At 39.2% G+C, this 25,199-nt stretch overlaps 2 protein-coding genes and 1 long non-coding RNA gene across 3 annotated transcripts; 2 read left to right on the top strand and 1 right to left on the bottom strand.

Annotated features, from left to right (window-relative positions):
- Positions 1-11,371: 11,371 nt before the first annotated feature.
- LOC108028787 (cysteine-rich motor neuron 1 protein) lies at positions 11,372-18,551 on the bottom strand. The gene is made up of 6 exons (XM_017100767.2): positions 18,388-18,551; positions 15,705-16,246; positions 14,239-14,369; positions 11,837-12,033; positions 11,652-11,779; positions 11,372-11,595 (listed from the first exon to the last, which is right to left on the bottom strand). Exons 2-6 carry the CDS (start codon positions 16,061-16,063, stop codon positions 11,577-11,579), a joined length of 834 nt encoding a protein of 277 aa, XP_016956256.1. The 5' UTR covers positions 16,064-16,246; positions 18,388-18,551; the 3' UTR covers positions 11,372-11,576.
- On the top strand, positions 12,248-13,539 carry LOC108028788 (uncharacterized). The gene is made up of 3 exons (XM_017100768.3): positions 12,248-12,307; positions 12,358-12,684; positions 13,384-13,539. The coding sequence occupies exons 1-3, from the start codon at positions 12,248-12,250 to the stop codon at positions 13,537-13,539; spliced, it is 543 nt and encodes a 180-aa protein (XP_016956257.1).
- A 629-nt stretch (positions 18,552-19,180) lies between the features above and the next one.
- LOC127010787 (uncharacterized) lies at positions 19,181-19,736 on the top strand. Its single transcript, XR_007763586.1, has 2 exons — positions 19,181-19,327; positions 19,494-19,736. It is a non-coding gene; the product is annotated as an uncharacterized LOC127010787 (long non-coding RNA).
- The last annotated feature ends 5,463 nt before the right edge of the window (positions 19,737-25,199 follow it).

Genomic DNA, 25,199 nt, shown 5'->3' with positions numbered 1-25,199 from the left:
GCACGTTCGATATGCTAATGACTGCATTTTTCCACCTTATCATGTCCTTCCGCCAGCTTTTCTGGCTTCTCTGGCTTTGCGTCTGCAACATCGCAGCGGCACTTTGAGCCGGCTTTTTTGACAAACTCACATGTCATTTGATTTTATGTTCACACGGGACAATTTATATGCTAATTTGCAGTACGCATCAAAGGCGAGCCGTTGACGGCTGCCTCTGATGAAGGTGTTAGAGAAGTAATTACGCTGCATTTAAATGCTCAATTAGTGCGGAGACAGTGCCGCATTCGCTGTCTTTCGGCCCACAGTGAAGCCCCCCTTAGGTGGTTCTGTTCTGCACCTCCAGACCATCACCCGCTCCTTGATTGGTGGAACCGCACAGATGTCACAAACGAGCGCATCGAACCCCAAACGCTTGGGATGTCGTTCTTCTAACCATCCACCCACCGTTGCGGTTCCGCGGATCGCACAGATCATGGCTAACTAGGCATGGGATGGAGAAGGTTCTGGTAGTTCGGAGAAGTGGAAACTAATTGGGAATAGGTATATTAGAAATCCCTAAGTCAGCAGGATGTACCAAAAAAATACAACCTTATCTTACAACCAGAAATGGTAAAAAAATATTTATAATGAAAATTTAAATCCAAAATTCTTGAGTCTGCAGGACTGAACCATAAATACTTTTACTTTAAAATAAAGTTTATTTAAAATAATAAATATTTTATTTTGTATTTTACGGTTTTGATAAAAGTATATTAAAGTTTGTGAAAGTACATATCATTAAATGATGGTTGGAGAGCAAGTAGCCAACTTACTTTACAATTATAATTCCCGTGAAAATAAATATATTTAAAAAAGATTTAAATCATTTTTATATATGTATACATTTTTTTTATAATATAAAATCATCAGTTAGCTCTAGTTTAGACTTCATCTATAGCCCAAGCCCACTCGCCATCCATTATCTCTCCAGCCCCTTTTGCCTATTTCGCCCATTTTGCAAACTCTTTGCTTTCAGTAAATTTCCAGGTCACTTATTCGTTAAAAGGAATAAAAACAAAATGCACTCGTATCCGAGATATCCAGCACTAAGTGATCTCACCTCGACCACAGACTCTTCCACTGCAAAATGCTTTTGTCACCGACTTTCCCAAGGCCCGACTGGCCGCCTTCGATGCGATCGAAGAGTAAACTCCTAAATTATAATAAACGTGTAATCGTAATGTGTGCTTATGAACATAATCTTCGGGTGATTTCGCATGAATTAGCGATGCTAAATGTCAAATCGAAACGATATCAGTGCAGTTCAAAAGCATCGCAGCTCGCCGGTACCCCAACCGGTATGGCACCGGTATCTCTCCCGTCGTAAAAACCGAGAAAAAGGAGGAAACCAATCTGACTCAGCGATTGATTCAAATGTGCATGCGAACGCATTTCGCAAATGCCAAACACACATAAAATCCAGAGTTGACTCTCCGTAAGTGGTGCACCATGGCCCAATCCTGGCCATCGATGGGTGCTAGGGAGAATGCGAACGCGATCCCGAGGATGGAACTGGGGATCTCAGCTGCACGGAAAATATAAGGTACTGCAATTTACTTTTTTACATCCTCTTTACTATATTCATAGGTTAGTTAAATATAAATATATTTGTTAATGAGTTTTCTTATAGTATAAAATAGCAATTAATGGCCCTTTATTGGAAGTGTATCAGTTTTTGAAAACAAGTTAAGACAATAGATTATATTTACTAGTTGTGTATATATTTTATAATATTTAACATTCTTCTTCAGTTTAAAAACTTTATCATCCTAACTTCAAGTTAAGGAAACATACAGGAAAAGGCTGGTAATGTCTTAGGAAATAATTGATATAAGGTCCTTAACAACTATAAAAAAATCTTATTTTTTTAAATTTTCTTATAGCCTGACATTAAAAATATTACGAAACTTTTCGCAGTGCTGGGCCACCTGGGAATGGGAACGCGGCGGAGACTTTTGCACTTGTTCTGGCAGCAGCGGGCAAATAAAAACCAAATTTGCATAGCATTTTGTACACGGGCCTCGGCCTGATAAACTGGGCTGCTCCAGGCAGGTGGCCCAAGAACCCAGTCGCCCGATCCTCCCAGGTGCGTCCACTAAAGAGGAACATTTTGATGATCGCGCTGGACTTTTACGACACACTTTGTGGCTATTTATGCGGTGCATCTATAACCGTCTTGGGTGGTAAATCGAGCATTTCGGGCCGCCACTCATTAGCCGCGTTGGCCATAAATATTTTGATTTGTGGCCAACGCAGCTTTTCGCAGGAACAAATGCAAACACAACTGGCACATGCGACGGCCGCAACTGGAGTGACGTTTTAATGAGCCCAAACGGCGAGGAGCCAGCCGAAGAAGTCGAACCCAGTTGAACTTTGACTCGGCTCAAGTGTTTAATGGCTTTCGAAAGGCCGGAGGGGAGCCCCGGGGCCCCAGACTTACGGAGTTCCAGATGCAAAGTGGAATGCAAATCTTGTGAAAGCGATCGCCGCAAATTGAAAATCATATTTGTCTTGCCCAGCAGTGCCCCTCTTTCTCCGACAGCAGCATTACAATCAAAATGTGGAACAAGTTCAATCGAAAGGGCCTTAGGGAAAAAAGGCAGCTGCACTGCGAAGAAAACACTGGCTACTTCTTTGGGAAACATATTATTTATTATCTGAATTTTTATTCTATTAATTCTAATATTATTTTATATTTTCATAAATCTTACGAAATATATAATTTAAACAATATAAATTGTATAATTTTTTTTAAGTATTGACGAAACCTGTTCTTAAGAATCCTGATATTTTATAATCTACTACTACATCTTTACTATATCGTTTTTTAATTAATAAACATTTCACTTTACTGCACTTCCTTTTTCGAGTGCAACAATTCAAAGCCAGGCCAAGGCGAGTCATAGTCACAGGCTATCATCAAGCAGCCGGCCAGCATCGATCTGGCCCAAAAGCAGAGCCAAGCTCGAGCTCAGACTCAAAGGCAAAGGCAACCGCACCCGCACCACCAGGGCAGAAAGCAAGGCAGCACCACCGCACCACCGAGAGCACCACTCGTGATCATTGTTTGATGTCTGCTGGATTGTGCCATTTGCGCCGTGTTGTGTGGGTGTGGGTGTCTGTGGGAGTTGAATGATCTTCGCCCAAGCGCTTTCCCATGCCCCAGTCCACAATCCACAAGCCGCAGTCCGCAATCCGCAATCCGCGGTACCAAACGAATCCTACTTTCGGGCAGTTTTTGGAGCGAAAAGATCGGCAATTAATGATCTCGAATGTGGTTTATCTGGAGGCTGTCAAATATTCGTACTGCCTGGCATATCCGACCGCCGGTAGATCATCTTCGTGTGTGAAGGCATTCCGAGCGTTTTGCGAAAGGTTTGTCAGCTCGTTGGCCTCGTGGTCACCTGGGCTTAATTTGAACCCGCAAACCCCTGAAACACAAACCCAAAACCGAGTCCCAAACCCAAACCGAAACCCCCAAATCCTCGAATCCCTGAAACGATAGCCACGACTCGATAAGTTTTTCTCACACACGAACAAAAGCAGCGAACAAAGGGAAAAGTGGAAAGTCAGAGGCGATTGCAAAGATCGCAGCGATCAAATATGTTATGGAAAATTGAGCACATACCGCAGATCGAACGAGAGGAGGAAGAGGGCACATTGGCTCACTTTGATTTGTTTATTTCGATGCCACACGGTATACAGTGGAGCCTCTCTACATTGTCGCTTCAGATCAAATAATCGCAAGCAATAATATAATAAACTGATCAGTTATAAACTGATCATGATCAGCTCTTTACATTTTCAATATTGTTCACTGCCAAACCACTTTTTTTACAGGATTTAAAAATATATATTATAAAAATATTAAATATTAGTGTGTATAATTTATTTTAAGCATAAAGTTACGGTTATGCCTCCAGAAAATGTTTTCCAAATACATTTGACTGTACCATTCGCAATCCCATTCCAATGGCACACAGCTCCCTGGGCAGCAGTTTTCCGAATGCTCCGGCTGCTTTTCTTGGCCACATCTTGACCTTTCACTGGCTCCGATTTGCCGGAAGCGCTCACCCAAAATATATCACCAAGCGAATATCTACAAAATGATGATTGGAGCAGCTCCAGCTTCACCATCAGCATCAGCATTTGCCACAGCTCTCCGCCAACAATGAGAGGGCACAGCTCTTGCGGACTGGACTTGGGAAATTGTAAACAATATCTGTAAAAATAAAAACGCCCAACGCCGCCGAATGCACCGCCGAAAAAACGTATAAAAATGCCCATTGTTGTCTTGCAAATGTAATGCAGTCGGAGTCAGTCAGTCAAATAGCCCGGGGGCATTACCTCGACGTTACCTCCGATTTCGGGGAGCATATTTCGGAGCTGCAACCTTAGGAAGCTGGAGTTCGGTTTTTCGGGGTTGGGCCCCCGTCGAACTTGAGCGCTGCCCACGGAGGGTCAAATGCGCTGAACTAGTTAAAACATTTGAATAATCACCGAGGAGCTATTCGGAATTGAATTTGGGTTGCATTGGCATTGTTCAACATCTCCTTGGTATCTCTTGGTAGCCCAACAGAAGGTTACCCCAATAATTGACCAAAGAGTTCAGATGCATAGGTATATTGTGGAAGTCAATAGTATCCACATTTGCCAAATATGTATTCTGCGTTCAAAATGAGTTTTTGAGGATTTTATTAAATCACCGGGAATATAAAGAAATTCAATACAATTACTTTTGATTTGTAGGACCTTATTATTCATTATAAAACTTTAAACGAAATATAGTAAAAGGGCTTTTGCACACCACCTGACCAAGTCGCAATAGAGCAATCAACCCACCCATTTGTCACCCTAAATAGGCCTCCTTCTCGGAACCCACTTCTCACACGTTCCGATGAGATCAAAGTGAAATTCCAACGGATGATAGACAAGTTATGGCCTAACCATAAAATGCCATAAATTACTCTATTCCGATCCCAAGTCGGGCTATCGTTGCGAGCAATCTCAATCTCCTGGCCGTGTGTCCGGGCAGAATGCATCAACGTGCACTCCTTACAAATTATGTTTAATTAAAATTTCTGTATTAAATATGACACAATGCTCCGAATTCCAATGCGAGGCGTTCGCGTCTGCCCAGAACCCAATGCCCAGTGAGAGGCGATTGCGAATGCGGACTGTAATTATTATATGGCACCCAAGATCCGAGCTCCGATCCGTTCAACGGCCGCCGAGTGCAGCATTTATGATTTTGTTTTATTTATAAAATGCCCAGCGATCGCTGGCTGCATCCAATGATATTTACAATTTTCCCTGCTCTTTATATCATTTTTTTCACTTTTGCCTGGTTTTGTTTTTATTTGTTTTTATGCCCCCTTACATTTGTCGCATAGTTCTCATCTTGGCCGGGTCCAAAGGGGTCCTTTGTCTGCTGGCCCTTGCCTTTTGGCGGGGCTCGAAGGTTTCGCGCCCGGCGCAACAGCATCGGATGTCCATATCTGGTGTTATGACAAATGCTGTATGTAATTATGGGTCGGCCCGACCGTACTCCATAGCATCGATCTTCCTCTTCCCGGGCAGCCGCAAAAAGATATCAAAAATGTCGCATATTAATAACGCTCTCCATTGGCGGAGGCAGGACGCGAAATGCGTTTTGTGCCTTAATTAACCCTTTTTAAATTGGGCATAATTAGGGTGGAGCAGGGGCACTGAAAAAAAATAGTAAGTAGACATAAAAAAAAATTAAAAATTGGTTTAATGAAATTAATTAAAACTTTAAGTAAATCCCATACTAAAAAAAAGCTCACCCTTATATAAATATTTTAAATGAGTTTAAAACTAGATTTTTTAAACACATTTTTGATATATCTTACCAATGCTTTACTATATTTGTATTTTTTAAATATTGTTTAAAAAAAGGTTGTTTGAATACTTTTTGACATGCAGACAAGATTAGTGGTAAATGTTAAAGGAAACAGTTTGTTATGTTTCTCACACGATGGTTTCTTTCAGTGCCTTGGAGATCCATCATCTCATCATTATATCATTCACATTCGTTAATATTTTTGAAATATTTTCGCGTAATTTGTTGATATCAATTTACACAGAGCCGCTCTTGAGGCTTGCCCATAATTATATCATTTCGATTGATCGATGCGCCGCGCTCCTCCGGCAGCCCTATATGTACCTGTATAAATCGAGGGCTATAATGGGATGCCACGAATACCGGACAGATTTCTCATTGTTCTCCATACATGAGTTATTTAGTTGCTGGCAGTGTAGGGCATGAGCTCATTACGGGGCTCCAGTTAGAAGACTTTGAGAAGTGGAACCCCATACGGCCCAGCGGGTGTGCCTTGTACAGTGTATAATTAAGGATCTCTCCCCCGATTTCCCCCCAAAATGAGTCTCGTTCTTGGCCTCTTTAGCAGCAGACAGGTGCAGGTGAGTTTCGTTACTTGACGATGATAAATGTGTCGCATGAGCCAGACATAAATGGTTTGATTTGGTGGCAGCCCCCGGCTCGTTCCTCCCATTCCATCACAAGTCGTCCATCGGAACGCCTCGATACCGATACCGAGAGTATTTAAAGCAACTTTCACACTACACTCAATTGTCTGTTTTAGGGCCAAAGCGCCCTAAAAGGCCAAAACACGCACAGACTCAACAGGCCGCGAAAAAAACTAAGAAAAATTATAAAATCAAGTCGGTCTCTAGAGTCTGAGAGAGTTATGTTGGATCCTTTAAATACCCTGCAAGTTCCAACTACAAAATCAAATATTATTGCATTGACAAAGCATACAAAATATAATTTTTTAAACTATTAAAATCAATTTTAAAATATTATAATTGTGTATTTTTTAAGAAATATTTTGGAACCCTTTTTTAAAGCTTTACAGGGTATCCCCAACCAATCCTGAGTATTTTCCCTTAGTATTTATTTGTATGCTGCACAAATTTGGACACATGTTGCATACCAAAAACGCACATCGTAAAAGGATACTTTTTGCCCCGTTTCCGATCCCAACCCGAGTCCCGGCAAACGCCAATAATTTATAAAGCGGACAATAAAATGTTATCAAACAAAAAGCATATATACCAACAAGCCGAGGGAGAATCTGGGGAGCCGGGGGCCACAAAAAAAGAGGGGACAATCGCGAGTCGACAGGCTGAACTAAATGCCGCACGCCTGCGCATTCTGAACACACCGAACTCGGCGAAATAAAAAAATAACTAAAAGCAGAAGATGGCGAGGAGGGTCCTCCTTGGCTCCGATGATATATGAAATCATATAACAGCAATCGGCAGGCCACAACAACAGGAACCACAGATCGCATAAAGTGTGTGTAGTTTATTAAGCGCGCCGAGAAAATGACACAACAACCACACTGGCCTCCTTAGTTGTTGCCCATCGCCTTATAATTTATGGGCCTTCAGCGAGTTGGCTTAGAGAATTTGCCACAGTTTATTTATGAGGCAGAGCGAGAGATCAATGCCTCAATAGAAATGGAAATGAAGTCAACTTCATCGGCTTGGAATCGAAACCGAATTAGAAAAGAAGATTGATATTCACAGGAGCCCTAATGGGCCATAATATTGATTGTTTATTTAATTTCACTAATGGAAAAAATAAAGAACATCTGATAAAAAAAAAGTGTTGTAGTATTTCTTATGACATTTCTAGCATCAAGTACAATAAATACATTTCTAACGAATCAAATCTAAAGTCTTCAGTTGTAATACATTTCTACATAAAACACACAATGCGTATACGCATTGTTCCCGAAAACCGTGCGACTTATTTTACCGCCCATAAATCACCGTTCTATTAAAATATCGTAAATCAAATCCATAAAATTTACAATATTTCAATCCGTTGCTGATCATCGAAAAGCTGCTCCCTCCTTCACTTTTGCATTCCAATAAAGTCCCCTCGTCACATGATATCCGAAACAAGGCAAAAACAAAAGAACAGAATAAATAAATAAGCCAGAGACACATTTAAATAATTCGACGAGGCATTCAATCTATATTTAAAGCGAAAATTGATCATAAAATTTGCAAGGCACGTTTCGAAATTAAATCATTTTAGTTGAGCATGAGCGAAGGCTTCGTGCAGTAAAAGCAAAGCAGAGACCACAAAACAGTCATCAAACCTACGGCCAACTCGGCCGTATTTTAAATGCTTTTTATAACACTTCTACGGCAGCTTTTCAATAAAACAACAACAAATATTCGATAAATTTTATGGCGTGGCAAAAATTTAATGACATCAATCGAACTCCCTCCCCATTGTTTTGCTTTTCTAATATACAAAAAAGCTTTAATGGACTTTTTGTTCGCCTCGATTCGGTGTTGTTTTTCGGTTTGTTTAAACATATAAACGGGACCATAAAAACAACAGGCAGAAACTCCCTGAAAGCGTGTTAAAAGTAGACTAATGGGTTTTAATTTAAGCCAACGAGCGAACCCTGTTTAAAACGCCAAGCTTTTCTTCCGCCAGAAAAGTCAACCGAATAATTGAATAATTGTATGCCGGCCAGCGAGCGAGTGTGTTTGATGAACTTTCTCCGTCGTCCATTCAAAATTAAATCACTTTACGCACTTTAGGCTCCGCCTTTCCAGAGACTCTATAGCGCACAGCTCCGAGATTTTTATCTCCGTCCAAAGCGGCGCCTTAAACAAACAACAATTTGCCCAGGTTTTTGTCTACACACAAACGAATGTATCTTGAAGATACATTTGCGTGCCAATGGCGTAATTTACCACTTAACATATCAATTGTGCGGCTATTAATCAAACAACAGACGAGTCGGGCTCGGGGCCCCTGACTCTGGATTCCTGCTTTGATTTGTACGCATCGCTTGTCAAACAAGTGAGACAAAAGCTGGAAAGATTTATAAAGCTCCACGCACACATATATACTGGGAAAAATGGCAAAATTATCTTGGAAATTTCTAGGATTTCTGTTATGACAAACAGTACTTAAAAAGATTCTTTACTCATAATGAAATTTTTTACAAATATTTTAACGACAGAAAAATGTTAGGAAATTAAAAAAAAAATCTTAATAATTTCAGCGTTTTTAAAAACAAATCAATACTTAATAGGGTTACGTTTTTATATTAAAAAAATTAAATTTGTTTTCCGCAGAATTTACAAGGATTTCTTAAAATAAAGGAATTTGTTAACAGTTTATGAATGTTAATGTGTTGTATCTTTAATAGAGAGTTATACCTGTTTTTTTAAGTGCACACACACAGATTTTTTATATCGCAAGTGTCCATCAAAGTCCACAAGCAGCGAGTCAAATCATAATAGGAGCATAAAGAGTAGAATTTTTAACACCTCACTCCTCCGCACTCGAGATCTTTTGTTCTCCGCCCTGGACACAGTGGCCCCCCCTCGTCTTCCCTCCTTATTTCACTTATTTTTATTCAACCCGGCCTTATTGACAGTTGGACATCCCATCAGAGGGCGATCGATAAATGCTCTGCGGCATTCCTTCGGCATTTGCCCCGAAAACTATTCCATTGAGGCTGTCAGATGACGCCGTCTAATTGCTTTTGTTTGCTCCACTAAGGTGCCTAACGAACTCGAGTGCACGGAGCCACAGAAATATATAACAACTCAATTCGAAAAGCGAAACAAATATCTCGAACTCCTTCAGCTGATAGCTGGCGGTGAGGCTGGAGAGTGGCGGGAAAACACTTAAGCGCCAAAGTGTATCTTTGATCTTTTCAAGATGAAGAACTGACCCCACTCGACTGCCGTTGATGGTCGATATTTTTGGGGCAAGGGGCTTGCTTTATTCGCCTTGTAGTTCTTGGGGCTTGAAAACCGGGCAGGTGAGTCAGTAGTTTCCTTGAGTACATGGAGGAAATTGTAGACGTTTATAAGATTAAAGTGTGTAAATTTTTTGTACTTAAACCCCATTTTAATTCTTATCTTAATAAGAAATATTCTACTACAATTCCTTCTTTAGTACAGCTTTTAAATATTTTTAAATTTAACAAAATTGGTCAGGAAACTGTTGTAGTATTTTCACTACTTTGATAGCACATTTTCCATCTATTTTTATAGTAATTTACTAATTTCATAGTTATATTTTTACAATAGTTTTACTATTTGATAGTAAATATAGTATAACAAAATATATAAAAAACCAACAATTGTTAGTAAGTAAGGATTAATTTCGGACTATATAAGTCTTGTTGACATTTATTAAATTTTGAATACTATATTTATCATTTTTGTTACTGGTCCCAAGATGACACAATTATTTGCTTGAGACCAAAAACTTTGACTTAGAGAAGTTTTTGTTCGGCTTCGAGCATCTTAATAAGTTAAAACATAAAATTGTAAAAATGTTGTTCCTCGTGGTTGATTTTTGAACAAATGCGCCTTCAGCGCAGCGTTGCCAGAATGTTACCCGAGCGACACCTAGCGTCATGCAGCTGAACCCTCTATTCTACATGCTGCTCTACACCTTTCTACATTGTTGTAACTTGTTGCATACTTTTCCCTGTTAAAATAAAGCAAGCCTGCTGTTAAACCTTAAAAGTAAGCAAAAGTAATAGGTTTACCTGTTAATTAATTTTAAAAATCTAATGAAAGGTAAGTATTTAATTGAATTGATTATGATACCAATACTAATAAGTTATTTTTTGGGTGTATCCTTATCGTAACGCTTTTAAAATTAACCTTAAACAATTAAAGTAAAAAAAAAACAACAAAAATAAATTAAATAATAAATAATAAATAAATTAATAAATTGTATTAATTTTTTTAACGTAGACCTAGAAATGCAATATGACTGGAATTCCTCTTACAAATAAAATTCAAAGCTACTATCTGTTTAGCACTTTAAAAAGTCTGGGCTTAAAAAATGTATATTTTTAAATAAAATATTTGAAGGCATGGACAAAGTAATCATTGAATAATCTAAGCCAGTTTTTTCAGTGTTCCTCTCCACATATACTTAACCTCCAATTTAAGACCTTTTCTTCGGAGACAGTTTCTTGCAGGGCAGAATCGAGTCATAAAAAAGAAAAACAACTTGCGCTTTATTTTCTGGCCACTTATATATTTTCGATGCTGTTTCATGCAAAATTTGTCATTCGGATTTATTGTTTATTGAATGGCTTGACTTATGCCTATGGAAAATTCCAACACTTTGCACATTTTGTATTTGTATTTTTTAAAGCAACAACATTCTTGAAATGTTTTCCATTTATTGTTTTGTATATTTTGCTTCCGGGGGCAGTAGGAATAAAAATTGCAAATTTATACATACGTACGCGCAGTCTAAAACAATAAAGTAACAAATGTCTTAGGATACATACAATTTGTCTATTTCTCATATGTATTTTTCCTCTTGTATATGTATATGTTGCTATATATATATATATATGTTATTTATAATAGCCATATTTAAAGTTAGAAGTAAGCATACTATCTGTACAGAGATTTTTCATTTGGTTTTATTGAGTTTAGAGCTGAGAAAGAGGATGATATTCCAATGGCACACAGAAGCCTCAATCCTTCAAGATGATGCTGAAGATAAGGAAGTTATAAATTTACAAAAGTGTGTTGAATATTTTTAAACTTACATGCGTTTTCTAAGCGATTTTCGCTTTCTGCGCAGCTTTTTATATGTGAATTTGCTCGGTGAGATTTTGTAGTCTTCATCGAATTCCTGTTCGATTTTAATTAGATTTTGCAAGTTCAACTGGCAGTCCTGGGGGGGAAGTTGTGGAAATTAATAGGGAATTTAGTGGGTAACACTGGCACTCACCTCTAGATTCTCGAAGTGCCAACGGGAATCGCTGGGGGAACCCCCATCGCTGGTCAGCTCGCTGATACAGGTGCGCATTGTGGGCCAGCACTGACAACGTTTGTTTGTGATCTCGCAGCCCGGCTGCAGAACAATCGATTCGCTGTCGGAGCAATTTTCGTGCTGACTGTAGGTCAGGGCGGTCAGGTGCTGCAAATCTATTTAAAACACAAACAAACGCATAAAGTTATTAACACCAAATCGAGAGGGGAATTGTTGGTGCGCATTAATCCACATATTAAATGCTCATTAAGCCCCAAAATGAACTTTGATTCTCGGCGCATTAAGAGAGATTATGGTGACGTTTATTTTAAATTATTCGAGGCCTATATAAGCCGACCCCATTGGCCCTTTCCGGCTTAGTTGGGCAAAATGTTTGCCCGGTTTTCATTTTTGGTTCTACTTCTTCCTCTGCAAATCGGTTTGGCAAAGGTTCGTTCTCTTGGAATTGAAAAGGGTGTTTAATGTATTCTACTTGGCAGAATAATTATGATATTATTATCAAGTCCATGAGCTGCAAAGTGGTGACTTGGAAATATGTCAATGATGTGGATTGTAAGCTTTGGCGAAAGCGGAATGCTGTGGTGTCGGCCAAATTTAGTTTGAATCAAACCATAGAAAACTTCAATATGCATGTTTCCTTCGATTTGCTAAAGAAAGACAATACGCGGATGAACATAGCGGATCTGAAGATGGATGGATGCAAGTACTTGTCCATGGACTCCCTGTATCAAAACAACATCGTTGGCAAGATGTTCAAAAGACTCAAGTCTGTCAGCAATTTGCCCTCCAGTTGTCCTATTTTAAAGGTATGCAAAAGACTAGCAGGGTTTACTAAATTAAATTAGCTGACAGTTTATAACGATTTTAACCAACTAGGAAAAAAGTATAACAATATTACTACTTATAACAAACGGTTTAGTTGAAATATTTCAACTCAATTTTGAGTGCACCTTTGGTCTACTAGTCAGTGAAATCATTACTTAATGCAATTTTAAAAATCCTCTTATTTTTGCGCCTAGTGTTTCAGTTGCCGAAATGTTTTTGCAACACTTATTAAATTATAACTTCAGCACTCAAGCTCCTATCCCAGAAACAACTTGATTTCAGTTTACCCAACTTGTCAAAACTAAAACAGAATAAATATGTTTCGATGACAACAATCGGAGAGAGCAATTTAATGAAGTAGGACTTCCGTTTGTGTTTTTATTTTTTGAGTGCCAGTAGCTTGACGTTAAAACTTTGGCCCTGCCCAGCGTGAGGAAGCCCAATATTTTCCTTGGGGAAGCAACTTTCAATAAATAAAAGCAAATATTTGTCAACATTTCGTGTTGTGGCACTCTCGACGGCCAAAACTAGTTAAATTTGAACAACATTCTGCCGTTATTTCATTTACCATTTTCCATTTTCATTTCCAAACTGCCGCACGGCCGGGACGCATTAATTCCCCAAACACGATTACACACAAAAACCGAATGGCTGCCATTGGATGCCATCAAATTATGCAGGGAAAACAGTACGAGATCCGCAACTATACATTCAATGCGGACGAATTCCCGCCAGGAGCCCCGCAGTCCAAGTGGCAAATGCGAGCGAAACTGCTGAAGCGCTCCGAGCTGGTGGCGGACATATCATTCGAGGGCGCTGTGGTCTATAATACGTGACGTTAATGCATAATGGATGCGACTAAATACAAATGCTCCATAACCATAACCAGCGAGCTATGGTGGGGTCCTACAGTCCTCTTTTTATATGTGCGAAATATGCACTTGAAGAAGCCACACATGGTTTATTTGGGCAAAAAAGTACCAATGTTTATCTATCTTAATTTAAAATACAAATTATTCCTAGATGTATTTCATATTTTAATTTGTAATCAACTTGACAATTCGCAATGAACTTGACAATTACTTAAATAATTTAAAATGGTAACAAAAACTTTACTCCGTAAAGGTGACTATATTTTGTACAATACAGTAATATATCAATCAATAAATATAGATATTTATCAAGTTTTAATGTCTATCAGATTATATTAATTGTTTAATAAATGTCAAAAATGTTCGCATATTTTGTATTTAGCAAATGGTTTGTAAATATAGTATATTTCCTATTTTAAAGTGTGACAATTGTGTTTTTTTATATTTAAGGGAAAAAATAATATCTGTTCTATACTTTTTCTAAGAGTATAAGATTTATTAAATCCACTTTGAATTTTTTAATAATTTAGAAAACTTTGTTCTTTTTTTAACACATGATCCCTGAGGCCCCTCGATAATAAATTCCGTAATCAGATATGCAAAAGCTTTAATTTGTGGAAATTTGTCCCAGTTATGAATATGTATACAGATCCATCGACTTACCCATGCACACGCCCAGTCCGCTGCTAATGGGCAGCTTGGTCACACACTGCAGGGGCGGCTCACATTGACCGGAAAATCCGCCCGGACCGCCGCAGGATTCGCCCAAAGTTTTGGCGCATATGCGACAACATCTGCGAATAGTTGGACGTACATGATATGTGTGTATGAGAATATTCACGCCATGGAGACGGAGTGAATGGATCAATCCCAGTAGTAATTGATTCGATTCCGTCTTGGATTCGATAAGCGTTAACAATTAGTTAACACTCCTATTGTGATGTGGGGACGGTGGCTGCCTGAGTTGAATTCCTAAGCAGTACGTGACTCACGATGCGAATCGGATTGGAAATTAGATGCTCTGATGGCTGACTCTCTTAATTATATCATTGCCAATTATTAAGGTCATGGCGTGTCTGGCATCTGGCATCTTGGTTCTTCATTAATCAAAAGTTCGTAAAGCAATACTTTATTTTAAGAAACTGAATTAAACTTTAAATAACTAAATGATCAAATCAAATGGTATCAATTTCAAAAAATATTTAAGCAGCATCGTAGATTATAAATGAATATATTTTAAATCGAATAACATGATCGACCATAGTGTGGAAACTTTAATTAAGATTAATTCTTAATTTTATGGCAATAATGACTCATTGGTTTCTGGTAGCCAATTCAATTAATAATTTAAATTTTGTCACCCGTAAAGTAAATTGAACTATAAACATTTTTAAAATTTCAGCATACCACAAACACGTTAATGATAATTTGATTTTAATGTTGGCCATAAGTGTAGGTAGCCGCTAAGAAAACATTTGCATAATTTGCGAATAAAAGGATATAAAAATGTTTAATAATTGTGTCGATAATCACCAAAGCTTCACAAATATGCACCTCATTGTTTTCTATTGTTTCGGCCTACTATACCAATGGTAATTTAACAAAAATAAGTTTAAATTAGCACAACAAGTGAGCTTTGTAAACTGAAACCTGGTATAAAGTAGTCCTGTTTATTTTGGTAAATAAAATATTGATAGGTCTAAATTAGGTGATAGGTCGAAATTAAAATGTTTTCTAAATGATTTGAAAGAGAAAAATGTAGATTAAAAGACATGGGCAGCTATAAAACAGACTTAATCATTGGAATATGTGCAATTAAAAGTACACCTATAGGTAATTAAAAGTAACTCTGACTAAACAACAACTTTTCACCGTTTACATAAAATTACTAAAGCTAATTACAGATAGAAGAACTAATTTAAAAATATAACGTAAGAAAATTTAAGAATCCTTTAAACCTATACGCATGGTATGGAAATAAAACCGCTGAAATAGAACCTAATATCAATTTCTCCGCCTAGAACGACCATAAAATGGATGATTTATATGCACGGGGGCGCCGGAATGGTGCTCCTACCCGCCATCCGGAAAATATCTTCCTAATTGGAGTGCAGGGAGCGGCGACTTACTTGCAGGGATCCCAGAGCATGAGTCCCTTGCCGGGGCAGTCGGGCGAGCGGATGACGTCGCACTCCTTCGGATTGCAGTAGCATTTGAGGCCGTTTACCACGTTGTTGCTGCCGCCAGATGCTGCCATTATCAGGAGCAGATAGCACCACAAGTAGATGAGCAGCGGGCTTACGTTCAGGCGGCCAAAATAACTTCCGTTCGGGCGCATCCTATGCGGAAGTTTGGCTTTGTTGTGCCGCTGTTTGCCGTTGCCGTTGCCGTTGCCGTTGCCAACCTCCCCCCCTCTTAACGTCCTTGTGCGTAGCACATCCTGCCCGTCGACCCCCTGCCACCCCACGCCTCTGGCACTTCCGCCCATTTATAGGCAATTTTTATTGCGCCCCTGTCGGCTCTACGGTGCGTTTGCGTTCCACTGCCTCCGTTGATGATGATGAGGATGCTGACGATGGCGACGACTGTGGATGCGGATTCTGGTCCTGGGTTCGACTGCGAGTAGGGTAGGTCCGGTGTCCGGGTCCGGCACAGGCAATTTGCATGTTGACTGCAAAGAGCAAGAGCGATCTTAAATGATTAAAATGCCATAAACTGCGGGGCGGCCAGCTCGAAGCCCCCACTGCCATTCCCCAAATTGTTCCCTGAATAGGCGCTGTACAATTGAAAATTGCGGAAATCGGTTGCCGGTCTAATTTCATTAAAATTTCATCGAAGCTGCCTACTTTTCGGTGGTAATAAATTTATTAAAACGGTCGGCAACAGGGCTCGGTAAATTGAAATTTCCTGAAATGGTGACACTTTTGTGCCAATCAAATTAATTGGTTTGGGGGATTTTTGAAACTGATGCTGATAATAAAACAGATGAATGATGAGGCCAATGGAAAACCAATTTCACTGTTATCCTTGGGCCTCATTAAATTTTAGAGAAATGGGGTAGCTTTTACTGATAGATATAAATTAAAAGCAGCCTTAATTTAACTTCTAAAAATGACTTTTTATTCATTTTCACATTATTTAGTGTTATGTGTTATATGTTAATAAAATGATTAAGTGCAGTTCTTTGTTAGCTCAAACTATAATTAAGCTTGCAAAATACAATCCTCTTAGTTCCTGAGTTATTTTATCATTATCTTGCAAAACAGGCAAAACATGCCTTTACTTTGTTATCTTATCGATTAAATGTAAAATATGAACTTTCTTTCTGATTTTGATTGTAATTTATTGAAGCCATAAATTTGGAAAATGATTGCTTAATAAATTCCTTTTAGTTATTTGTGACTCACTAGGGTGAAAGAGAACTTTTGAATAATTTTAATGTTTTCAGACTTGGTAAATAACTAATGACTTTTATAGCGTTAGAATTAAATAAATACCAAATGAAGTATATCCATTTGTACGTATTTACATTTTCGGTCGGTGGCAACAGCGTTTGCCAACTTTTGGGACATAAATTCGTAATGTGGGGAAATGGTTTATAAAAGTTTTATTCGTAATAGAATAAAAACGCTGCTTTTACGCAGAAGGGACATAAATGCTTTTTAGGACAGTGTCCATTATTAATATCCAGTCTTAAAATGCATTGAACCATTAAATTGTATTGTAGTTTGATCAGGGATTTTAAATCTAAAAAAAAATGTGCCCAAAAAGTATGCAATTAAAATAGCAAGGAATATGCGAAAGCTGTAGAACACCATACTTTTTGGCACCTTTACCAAAACTTTACTAAATAAGCCTAAAAGTAAACTATGTTTGCAGACTACTAATGGCAAACATGGCTAATTAGAAAGTATTTTAGGGTCAATGTGTTTTCTACAGAGAATTAAATTGACTGACTGTTGAAAACTTTCGGTGAAACTTAATCAGATTTAAATTAAAAAGTACAACCCATTTGTCCAGCTGCTCAAAAAAGTTTCCCCAACCGTTCTGCCAATTAAAGTTTTCCCATTTAACTTCCCCGAAGCCTTGACGGTGTCATCTGCTTTTTTTAATCATCGTCTGATCAGCCGGGCTTCAAATCGCACTTCGGCGACTTCACTGGCTTAATTAACCAAACATGGTCGGGGCCAAACTCAGAGCCTGGAAAATGAACTCGCTGTCAATACACCACAAAAAAGGAAAAATACATCGGAACAAAAAGCCAAAACTTCGGAAATTAATTTCAACGAATCCCCAAAAGTATGCCACATGCCAAAAAGTTGTTGAAAATTCAACACTGAAAGAGACAGAACGGTGTGGGCCTGAAAGAGACGGCATGACATGAGGGGAAATCAAATTTATCGGAACACATGCCCAACTAATTTGTATTTAAACATTTGATGTCCTACAAAGAGACCCACTCAGCCAGCCCAAAAGTCCTAACCTAGTTCAATATATTTTCGAAATTGTTGCGCACTTCGTTTGCCTCGAAATCAATGGTAAAATAATAAACTTTTGGCAATAGCCAGTTGTTTTTTCTTGTTTTTATCGCTCTTGAATATATATTTTCTCTATTTTTCGGGCGAGTATTGCTTTCACTTTGCCTTGGCCGAAAGGACACTCGACATTATTGCCAATGCTGTTGTTTTTCCAGTTGCCTGTCAACCACTTTCAATGTGCCATTCAATTTTTGTTGTGTTTTTATAACAACACCACCGACACAGTCACAATGCCATCGCACGGCAACACACAGAAATACACAGGAGCACACACCTCGTTACACCTAACGACGGACGTTTAAGACTAGCTCTGGCTATACTATATAAGCTACAGAGCCCCTAGTCCTTGTTGTTGTTGTCGCTGTCCTGACGTTAAACTTTCGCTTCCGACGGATACGGATCCCTATGAATTTTTCATGCGCTTTTGTCTGCCGCACGCGGCCATTTAAGGCAAGAGACTGAACTAACCTGCTGCCGCCGTCGCTGCATAGACCATTTGCCAGTTAGAACGGACACATATCGCTCCGATTTCGGGACATTCGCCTGTTTTTCTTTCCCTACCAGAGAAATATCCCCCTATTTCCTCTCACCGCGCAGGCGCCCAGGCCACTGAGCCTGGAAGGCAGAGTTATCAGACACAACACGCGAAGGACTCTCGTAGTATTTGCCAAATTCGGGTTTATGCAGGACCAGATTTCGGGATAAAGATAGTGAGATTTTGAGAGAAATTTCCCTATTTTTCATTAAGCCTTTTTCGTAAGTTTTTCAATTCTGGCCCGTTGAAATCAGATTTTAGAGTGTCAAAGTCTTGCAAATAAAATAAGATGTTTTAATTTTATGCAAAATTTTACCTATGTAAATAAAAAAAAATGTTTTAATAATTATTATCTTACTATTATTACGTTTAGCAAAGGCAGTTTTTACAAATTTTGGAAAGTGGTTGATGTATTTTTTTTGTCAAAATAAACAGCTTTATTTTCTTGTTTCTAATATTTTAGAATATTAAAATGTTTGGAAAATAATATATAACGCAACCCGTTCCTATAAAATAATTTTTTCTTTAAAACCATAGACACCATAGTTTTACCTGGTTTGTGGACGTTAGAATAGAATTTACATTCTTAATTGTAGCTTGCTGGCATTTATATTTTGTGTAATACTAAGAGGAAGAAGTCACAATAATCAACCAGCAACATATTTCTATGTTAAGAACGGTAAATAAACTATTTCTGTAAAAATGCAGCGCATTTTTAGAATTCCAAGCAGCAGTAGATAACATTTCAGTTTTTTAATTATTATTTAAAATATATTAAATAACTACTAATTGGCAAATAGAATTCCCTTGATTTTAGAGATTAAAGAAACCTTTTTATTCCATAGGGAACCGAGCAGCAACCTTTCAGCTAACTTCTAAGAACCACTATTCCGAAAATCACAATCCACGCCGCCGCATGAACAACTCAGTTGCGAAGAGCTCTTGATGATTATGGCGCGACGAGAGCAAACAGCGGATGCAGAAACATCCTTCAAAATATAAAGTCATTTTTGTTTATTATAATTACAAATAAAGAGCAGGATGCAGGGGCTTAAGCCTAAGCTGATCCTTGCTGGGCGTTGCCGAGATTCCCAGAGGTTGCCTAACGCGAATTCGGGCTAATGGCCAATTTAAAAGTATGAAAGTCTGCTCGTTTGTCTTGTGATTATTTTATATACGTATTTTGCTGTATTTTTTTTTTATCTGCCAGCAGTTTAGGCCGCAACTTTGATGATGAGGCAACCGTGTCAGCTGCTAATAAGCATCGCTCTAAGCAATTTGCCTCCAATAAAAGCCACACACCGCACGGGCCTAACAAGTGGGATGCTGAATTCCCCCCTGTAAAAAGCGGGGCAAAAAACTTGCAACTTTTCCAATTAGCGTAAAACAGACGTTTAAGTCCAAAAGTACACGAGAGAGTTCAAGTCCGAGCTCCGGAGATGTGGGTGCACACGTAGCCCCTGCCCCCATTTGCCACCGAAGATGAGTCCAGTGGCACAGTAAATGTTGCGTAAAACAACTGCTGCTGAATACCCCCTGAAATAACCCCTGAAAACCCCCCGGCAGCCCGACACCCCGCAGATTTACAATCGAACAAAAGAGCAATCGGGAATTATGGGCGGGCAAAACTTTTTTAACAACAATAATGGAACGTAAAGAAAACGCTCAACCCACCGAATGGAAAAAATATATCCCAACCAAGAATATGAAAATATCAATGCAGTGAGAAAAAACAGATAATCCATGCGGTGTCCCAAAGGGAGTCAAAACATCCGCTAAAAATGAAAAGGTTATATTTTTTATAGTAACATGTTGACTGGCCATATTAATATTTTTATAAAATCACGTTAAAGTGAAAAAGTGCCTTGCAATTTGTGCATTGAAAAACTTATTTCAGCACAATAGGCAGTATTTTGCATACATGAATACCTTAAGCTAACTTGATTTTTAATCTGAGAACATGTGCAAGCATTTCCCCACTAATTAATGCAAAAAATCATGTGAAAACATAGGAGCAGCATTTTTTTCTCTCTGCCATTGGGTGGCCAGGGAAAAATATCGAAAACTTATGCGCTCACTTGATATGCTGCAAAAAGTAAATGTGCAACAATGTGGTGGACGGGGAGGCGGCAGCAGCTTAAATTGTAAGTGCCCCACCCCACAGAACGCAGCATTTTGGCTATTAATTCTTGAACAATTGCCAGAGGCAAAAGTTTGCCTCGATGGGCGGGGAAACAAGCTGAAAGAAAAAGCGACTGGAGGAGGGAAAAAGAGACTTCCCGCCGTCGGTGCACACATTTATTTTCAATGTTTCATTACTTAACAACTTTTTGATGACAGTTTTATTGGCATTTAAACAAAAATTGAAGTGTTCTCCTCAGCCATACATATTTTTCACATTTTTTCGTTCCTCCTTTTTTTTGCTCGTTTTTTTCGAGTACGTCATAAAACATTAAACACGAGAAAAACGCACACAAAAAGTTTTCTACGATTGAGAGGCTGCGGCTGGAAAAATGAGACCATCAAAGCTGGGCGGAAAATGGCGATGGTTGTCGAGAGGAAAAGAGGTTGCTAGGCTAGGAAGGTTGCCATGTTGCCATCTAGCCGGGGTGGCGGCTTGTAATCTGCAATTATATCGAGGCATTCAGATTCGGATAGAAGCAACACTCTCTGCCAAAGTTGGAAAAACTTTGCTGCACAAACACAAAAATGTGATTCAAATAAAGTTGCCCAACCGAGTGCGCTTCAGAAATATATAAATGTTAATTTCGAGAGGATGAGATGAAATCAAGACAGAGCTAAAAATTTCTATGGCAGCAACAAATTGAGATACTCGCTTGAAGTACAGCATAAAATGTACGCTCGATTTTTCTACTGATTTAATGATACCTACTTCAAAGGCAAAGATGTATCTTTAATTGCAAACTTTGAGTGCAAGTATTCCATGCACTTGAAATTCAGAAAATAAAGTGAGAAAATTGCCAGGCAAGGTAGCTTATATTTGTATGCTTTAAATACAAACTTTATCTAAAACAAATCCTCAGTGAGTTTTGTATAATATAGCAAGTGAAAAAACATGAGAAAGATTAAATATTAAAATATTTTCTAACTTTTCTAAAGTTTTCAAACTCTTTATTAAACTTTTTTAATATTTTTCACTGGTTCCACTAATCAACGTCAATCCTCGGCCTTTCCAGATCGCCGACGACCACCCAATTAACCATTATTCCGCCATAAATTTGAATTACAAATTAAACCAAGCCAATCCTAGCCGGCGAAAGTAAAAAAATAAAAACCGAATTTACGCAACGCCCACACAATTTATTTTGAGCCATTTTTTTAGGGGATTTGCGTCGGGGTAATTTGCGTGTTTTTTTGCGCTCTGGCCCTACTGTCGTCGCTTCTTGAGGGCTGGGGTTGCGGATTGAGGGTCCAGAATGCCCGCAACGGCCGAGTAATTTGCCACTCGTCCATTTTAAATTACATTAGCTGAGTCGCGCCCAAGGAGTTGGGGCGTTTTGGGGGCGTGAGAACTCCGGTCAAATGCATATTTCTCGCTTCAATTAGTCTTGCAGGGAGGGGGGAGGGAGAAGAGCTGGCGGCGGATGCCAGCACTAGCGGATATTTTAACCCCCAAACATCCGCATTTTCCTTAATGAAATTTGCATATAAATTGCAGGACCCAAAGTTGGAAGTTGAAAGTTGGTTTCGATTATTTGATGGGCGACTTTCATGGGGTCCTCGCTGCGCCATCATCAACCATTGTTCCATCTTGTTTTTTGCCCATCGCAGTCGCCGCCGTCGTCCGCTGCTGTCTTCATTCATTCCGCACGGGATTTTTTGTTCTCGCTTTCTTTTTATACTTTTTTAGGTTGTCAAAATGTCGACTTGTTTATCTTTTACATGACGCAACACTGTGGCATCGTCATCATCATCACCATCGTCGCCGCTCCGTTGCATTGCCATCCAGATCCCGAGCGCTGTGGCATGCCGCACGCCAAGTGGAGCGCACTGCTGGAAAAGTATGCAGCTCCATTTCCCCGCCTTGCCCCCGGCTTTTCCCGCCCTTCTCCGCCCCAAAGGCCCCGCCCCCTGTCACATAACCCAGCCCTGCAAAATGAGTGAAACTAAAGCCGGCTGGCTGAGTGGCATTTAATGCACAGCTAGGACACAAAGTCGGGACCGCCGGAGATAAAGCTACAGGAAATGGCAGCACACGCGGAATTTGGCTTTTGCACATGGCCTCGAATGGCAGCTTAGGACTGGCACATATCCTGGAAGGTTGTCTCATTAAAAATTATGATTTCGCAATTTTATTCTGGTACTTCCGAAGCCCCTATGCCTACAAAATGGTTGATTTAATGGGGATAGTAGGGTATGGGGGATATATAAGCTTAATTGACAAAGATTTAAAAACACATTGGCTTTTTTTTATTATCGCTTGAATTTTTAAGTAATATTAACTGACGAACTAAATTGATTTTGTACAAATTTTAGAAGAGCACCAAACGTAGTGGCAGCTGAGGACTTGGAAATTTCCTGGAAGATTGTCCTGGAAGATTGTCTACGACTTTGATAAAGAAGAATAAAAAATATGGAATAAAAATATGGATACAAAATATTTTTATTTCGATTTAAATCGAGAAATTAGGTAGAAATCAATGTGATTGTGAGGAGGTATATTCACAGTACATTAAAAAGCATATGAATCATGCTACGAAACTGAAACCTTATCAAAGAGAACTGTTTGGTTTGGGTTCACGGTATTCGAACTTCACGCATCAAAACCAGTGCAGCTGCGCTTGCTTAAGATACGTTCTTCCTGTCATAAAAAATATGAAAACCTTCTGCCCGATGAGCCTGCTATTCAACACCAATCTATAACCAATTCAAGATCGATGAACTTAAGAGTTGCCTCCCAAATTAAAATTTTTCGAGGAATTAGATGTCATAAACGAAATATTTCGTTTGGGAATACCTTGGATTCATTTATAAGTATTCCCCTGAGAGTCTAGATTGCAAAATGTGTAAGATATCCTTGCGAGTCCATGGGACTTTAGTTATTTTCGTTGACTGCATACTAAGGCTGCCGAAAACTTAAAGTAAATTCAACAATTAAGCCGAAAATCCGCTTATGCTAGCGGAAAAGCTCTTTCACGACAGTCCTGCAAATGTAATTTTCCCCCGAATAAAACACAGCTATTCAGGCTATTAAATCAAGATTTTACGGTTCTTTAAGGCCAAATAACACGCTTGCCAGCTGGCTGGAAAATCCTTTGGGGTCGGTAGCCCATCAAATGCAGGTGTCCCGGCCAGGCGAACCAATCTACCCGGGAGGAACGCCCACGCCCAGGTGGCATCAATATTTGCAAAAGGGTTTGGCTCCTGATTCCGCTTTTCCGGCTGCTGCCACTGCCTCCTCTGCCTCGGCTGCTCCTGATGTTTCTGGTGTCTGCCGCAGGCACCGTAATATGTAATGTGTAATATAGATGCCATCTCCCATCCGCTCCTTTGTCAACTATGTCATATTTCATTTCGCACAAGTCTTAATACCTTAGATATGCAAACACACACGGCGGAGGCATTGGAGAGTGGCGACCGACCAGGCCGGAGCACTTAATGTCGAGCCCGTTCCGTTGATTTTGCGAGCACATGCAGCCAAAAGCCCACATCCACATCCCCGTCTGCGTCCACGTCCGCGTTCCCGCACCCTGAATCCGTCCGCATCTCCGGCATTTGTACGCTTGCTCCAGTTTCGAGCATGCAAATTCCGGGCCAGCTCCTTCATGCCTGGCCACACATGTCGGCCAGGAGCCGCCCACTCCGCGTGGCCGCCCACCACCCACCTCTGCACTGAGAGAAAAATAAGTCCATGATATTAAAAAGAAAATAATATTTGCCTAGATCTGTTTAATATATCCAAAATTAAGAAAGAAACTTATACTTCCCCATATTCCAAATTTGTAAGTGGATTTACATTAATTTAAGAATTTCAATGGCAAAAATTGAACAAAACTAGACAACAAATTTATACTAGAATAACGATTATGGAAGTTAAATGCATTTAATTTACAAATATAATAGACCACAAATAGAAAAACCTTCAATATCATAATAAATAAATTGCTTTATACATCATTCTTTAAATACAAATATGTAAAAGATTTTTTTAAGCCCCAAAGCATCAAACAAAAGTTACCTGATAAAATATTTTACAAGAATTTACAAGATTTATGGCCTCAATTTAGTTATCCAAAGTCATAATGGGTTCTTTAAAATTTTACTTTTGGTGACCCCATTCAACACTACATTTCAATGGGATTTTAAGTAACCCAACCATAAGTAAAGACTTTTAGAAGCCGGGTTTCCCTCAGTGCGACCTCTCCCATTCTTGAAGGATCCTCTGGTTAGTCGACATCGTCATCGAGTCAATGAGCAAATGAAATTTATTTCATTATAAAGCAGGCCACTTCCCAGGAGCCGTAGACCAGGCCAGACCAGACCAGACCAGACCCAAGCCATCCCAACCAGACCGCACAAACATTTGTTTT

Source organism: Drosophila biarmipes, chromosome 3L (assembly GCF_025231255.1).
Source record: "Drosophila biarmipes strain raj3 chromosome 3L, RU_DBia_V1.1, whole genome shotgun sequence".
NCBI lineage: Eukaryota > Metazoa > Arthropoda > Insecta > Diptera > Drosophilidae > Drosophila > Drosophila biarmipes.
The sequence above is the reverse complement of the archived record's forward strand: the minus strand, read 5'-3'. Positions and strand labels throughout refer to the sequence as shown.

What these genes read in the sequence shown, in the direction of transcription:
- LOC108028788 (XM_017100768.3), top strand. Translation starts at nt 12,248, where the DNA reads ATGTTTGCCCGGTTTTCATTTTTGGTTCTACTTCTTCCTCTGCAAATC. An exon ending in TGCAAATCGGTTTGGCAAAG is followed by an intron (nt 12,308 to 12,357) that starts GTTCGTTCTCTT and finishes TCTACTTGGCAG; the next exon opens with AATAATTATGATATTATTAT. An exon ending in CCAGTTGTCCTATTTTAAAG is followed by an intron (nt 12,685 to 13,383) that starts GTATGCAAAAGA and finishes CAAATTATGCAG; the next exon opens with GGAAAACAGTACGAGATCCG.
- LOC108028787 (XM_017100767.2), bottom strand. Translation starts at nt 16,063, where the DNA reads ATGGGCGGAAGTGCCAGAGGCGTGGGGTGGCAGGGGGTCGACGGGCAG. An exon ending in CGGACTGGGCGTGTGCATGG is followed by an intron (nt 12,034 to 14,238) that starts GTAAGTCGATGG and finishes TGTTTTAAATAG; the next exon opens with ATTTGCAGCACCTGACCGCC. An exon ending in GGCACTTCGAGAATCTAGAG is followed by an intron (nt 11,780 to 11,836) that starts GTGAGTGCCAGT and finishes CTTCCCCCCCAG; the next exon opens with GACTGCCAGTTGAACTTGCA.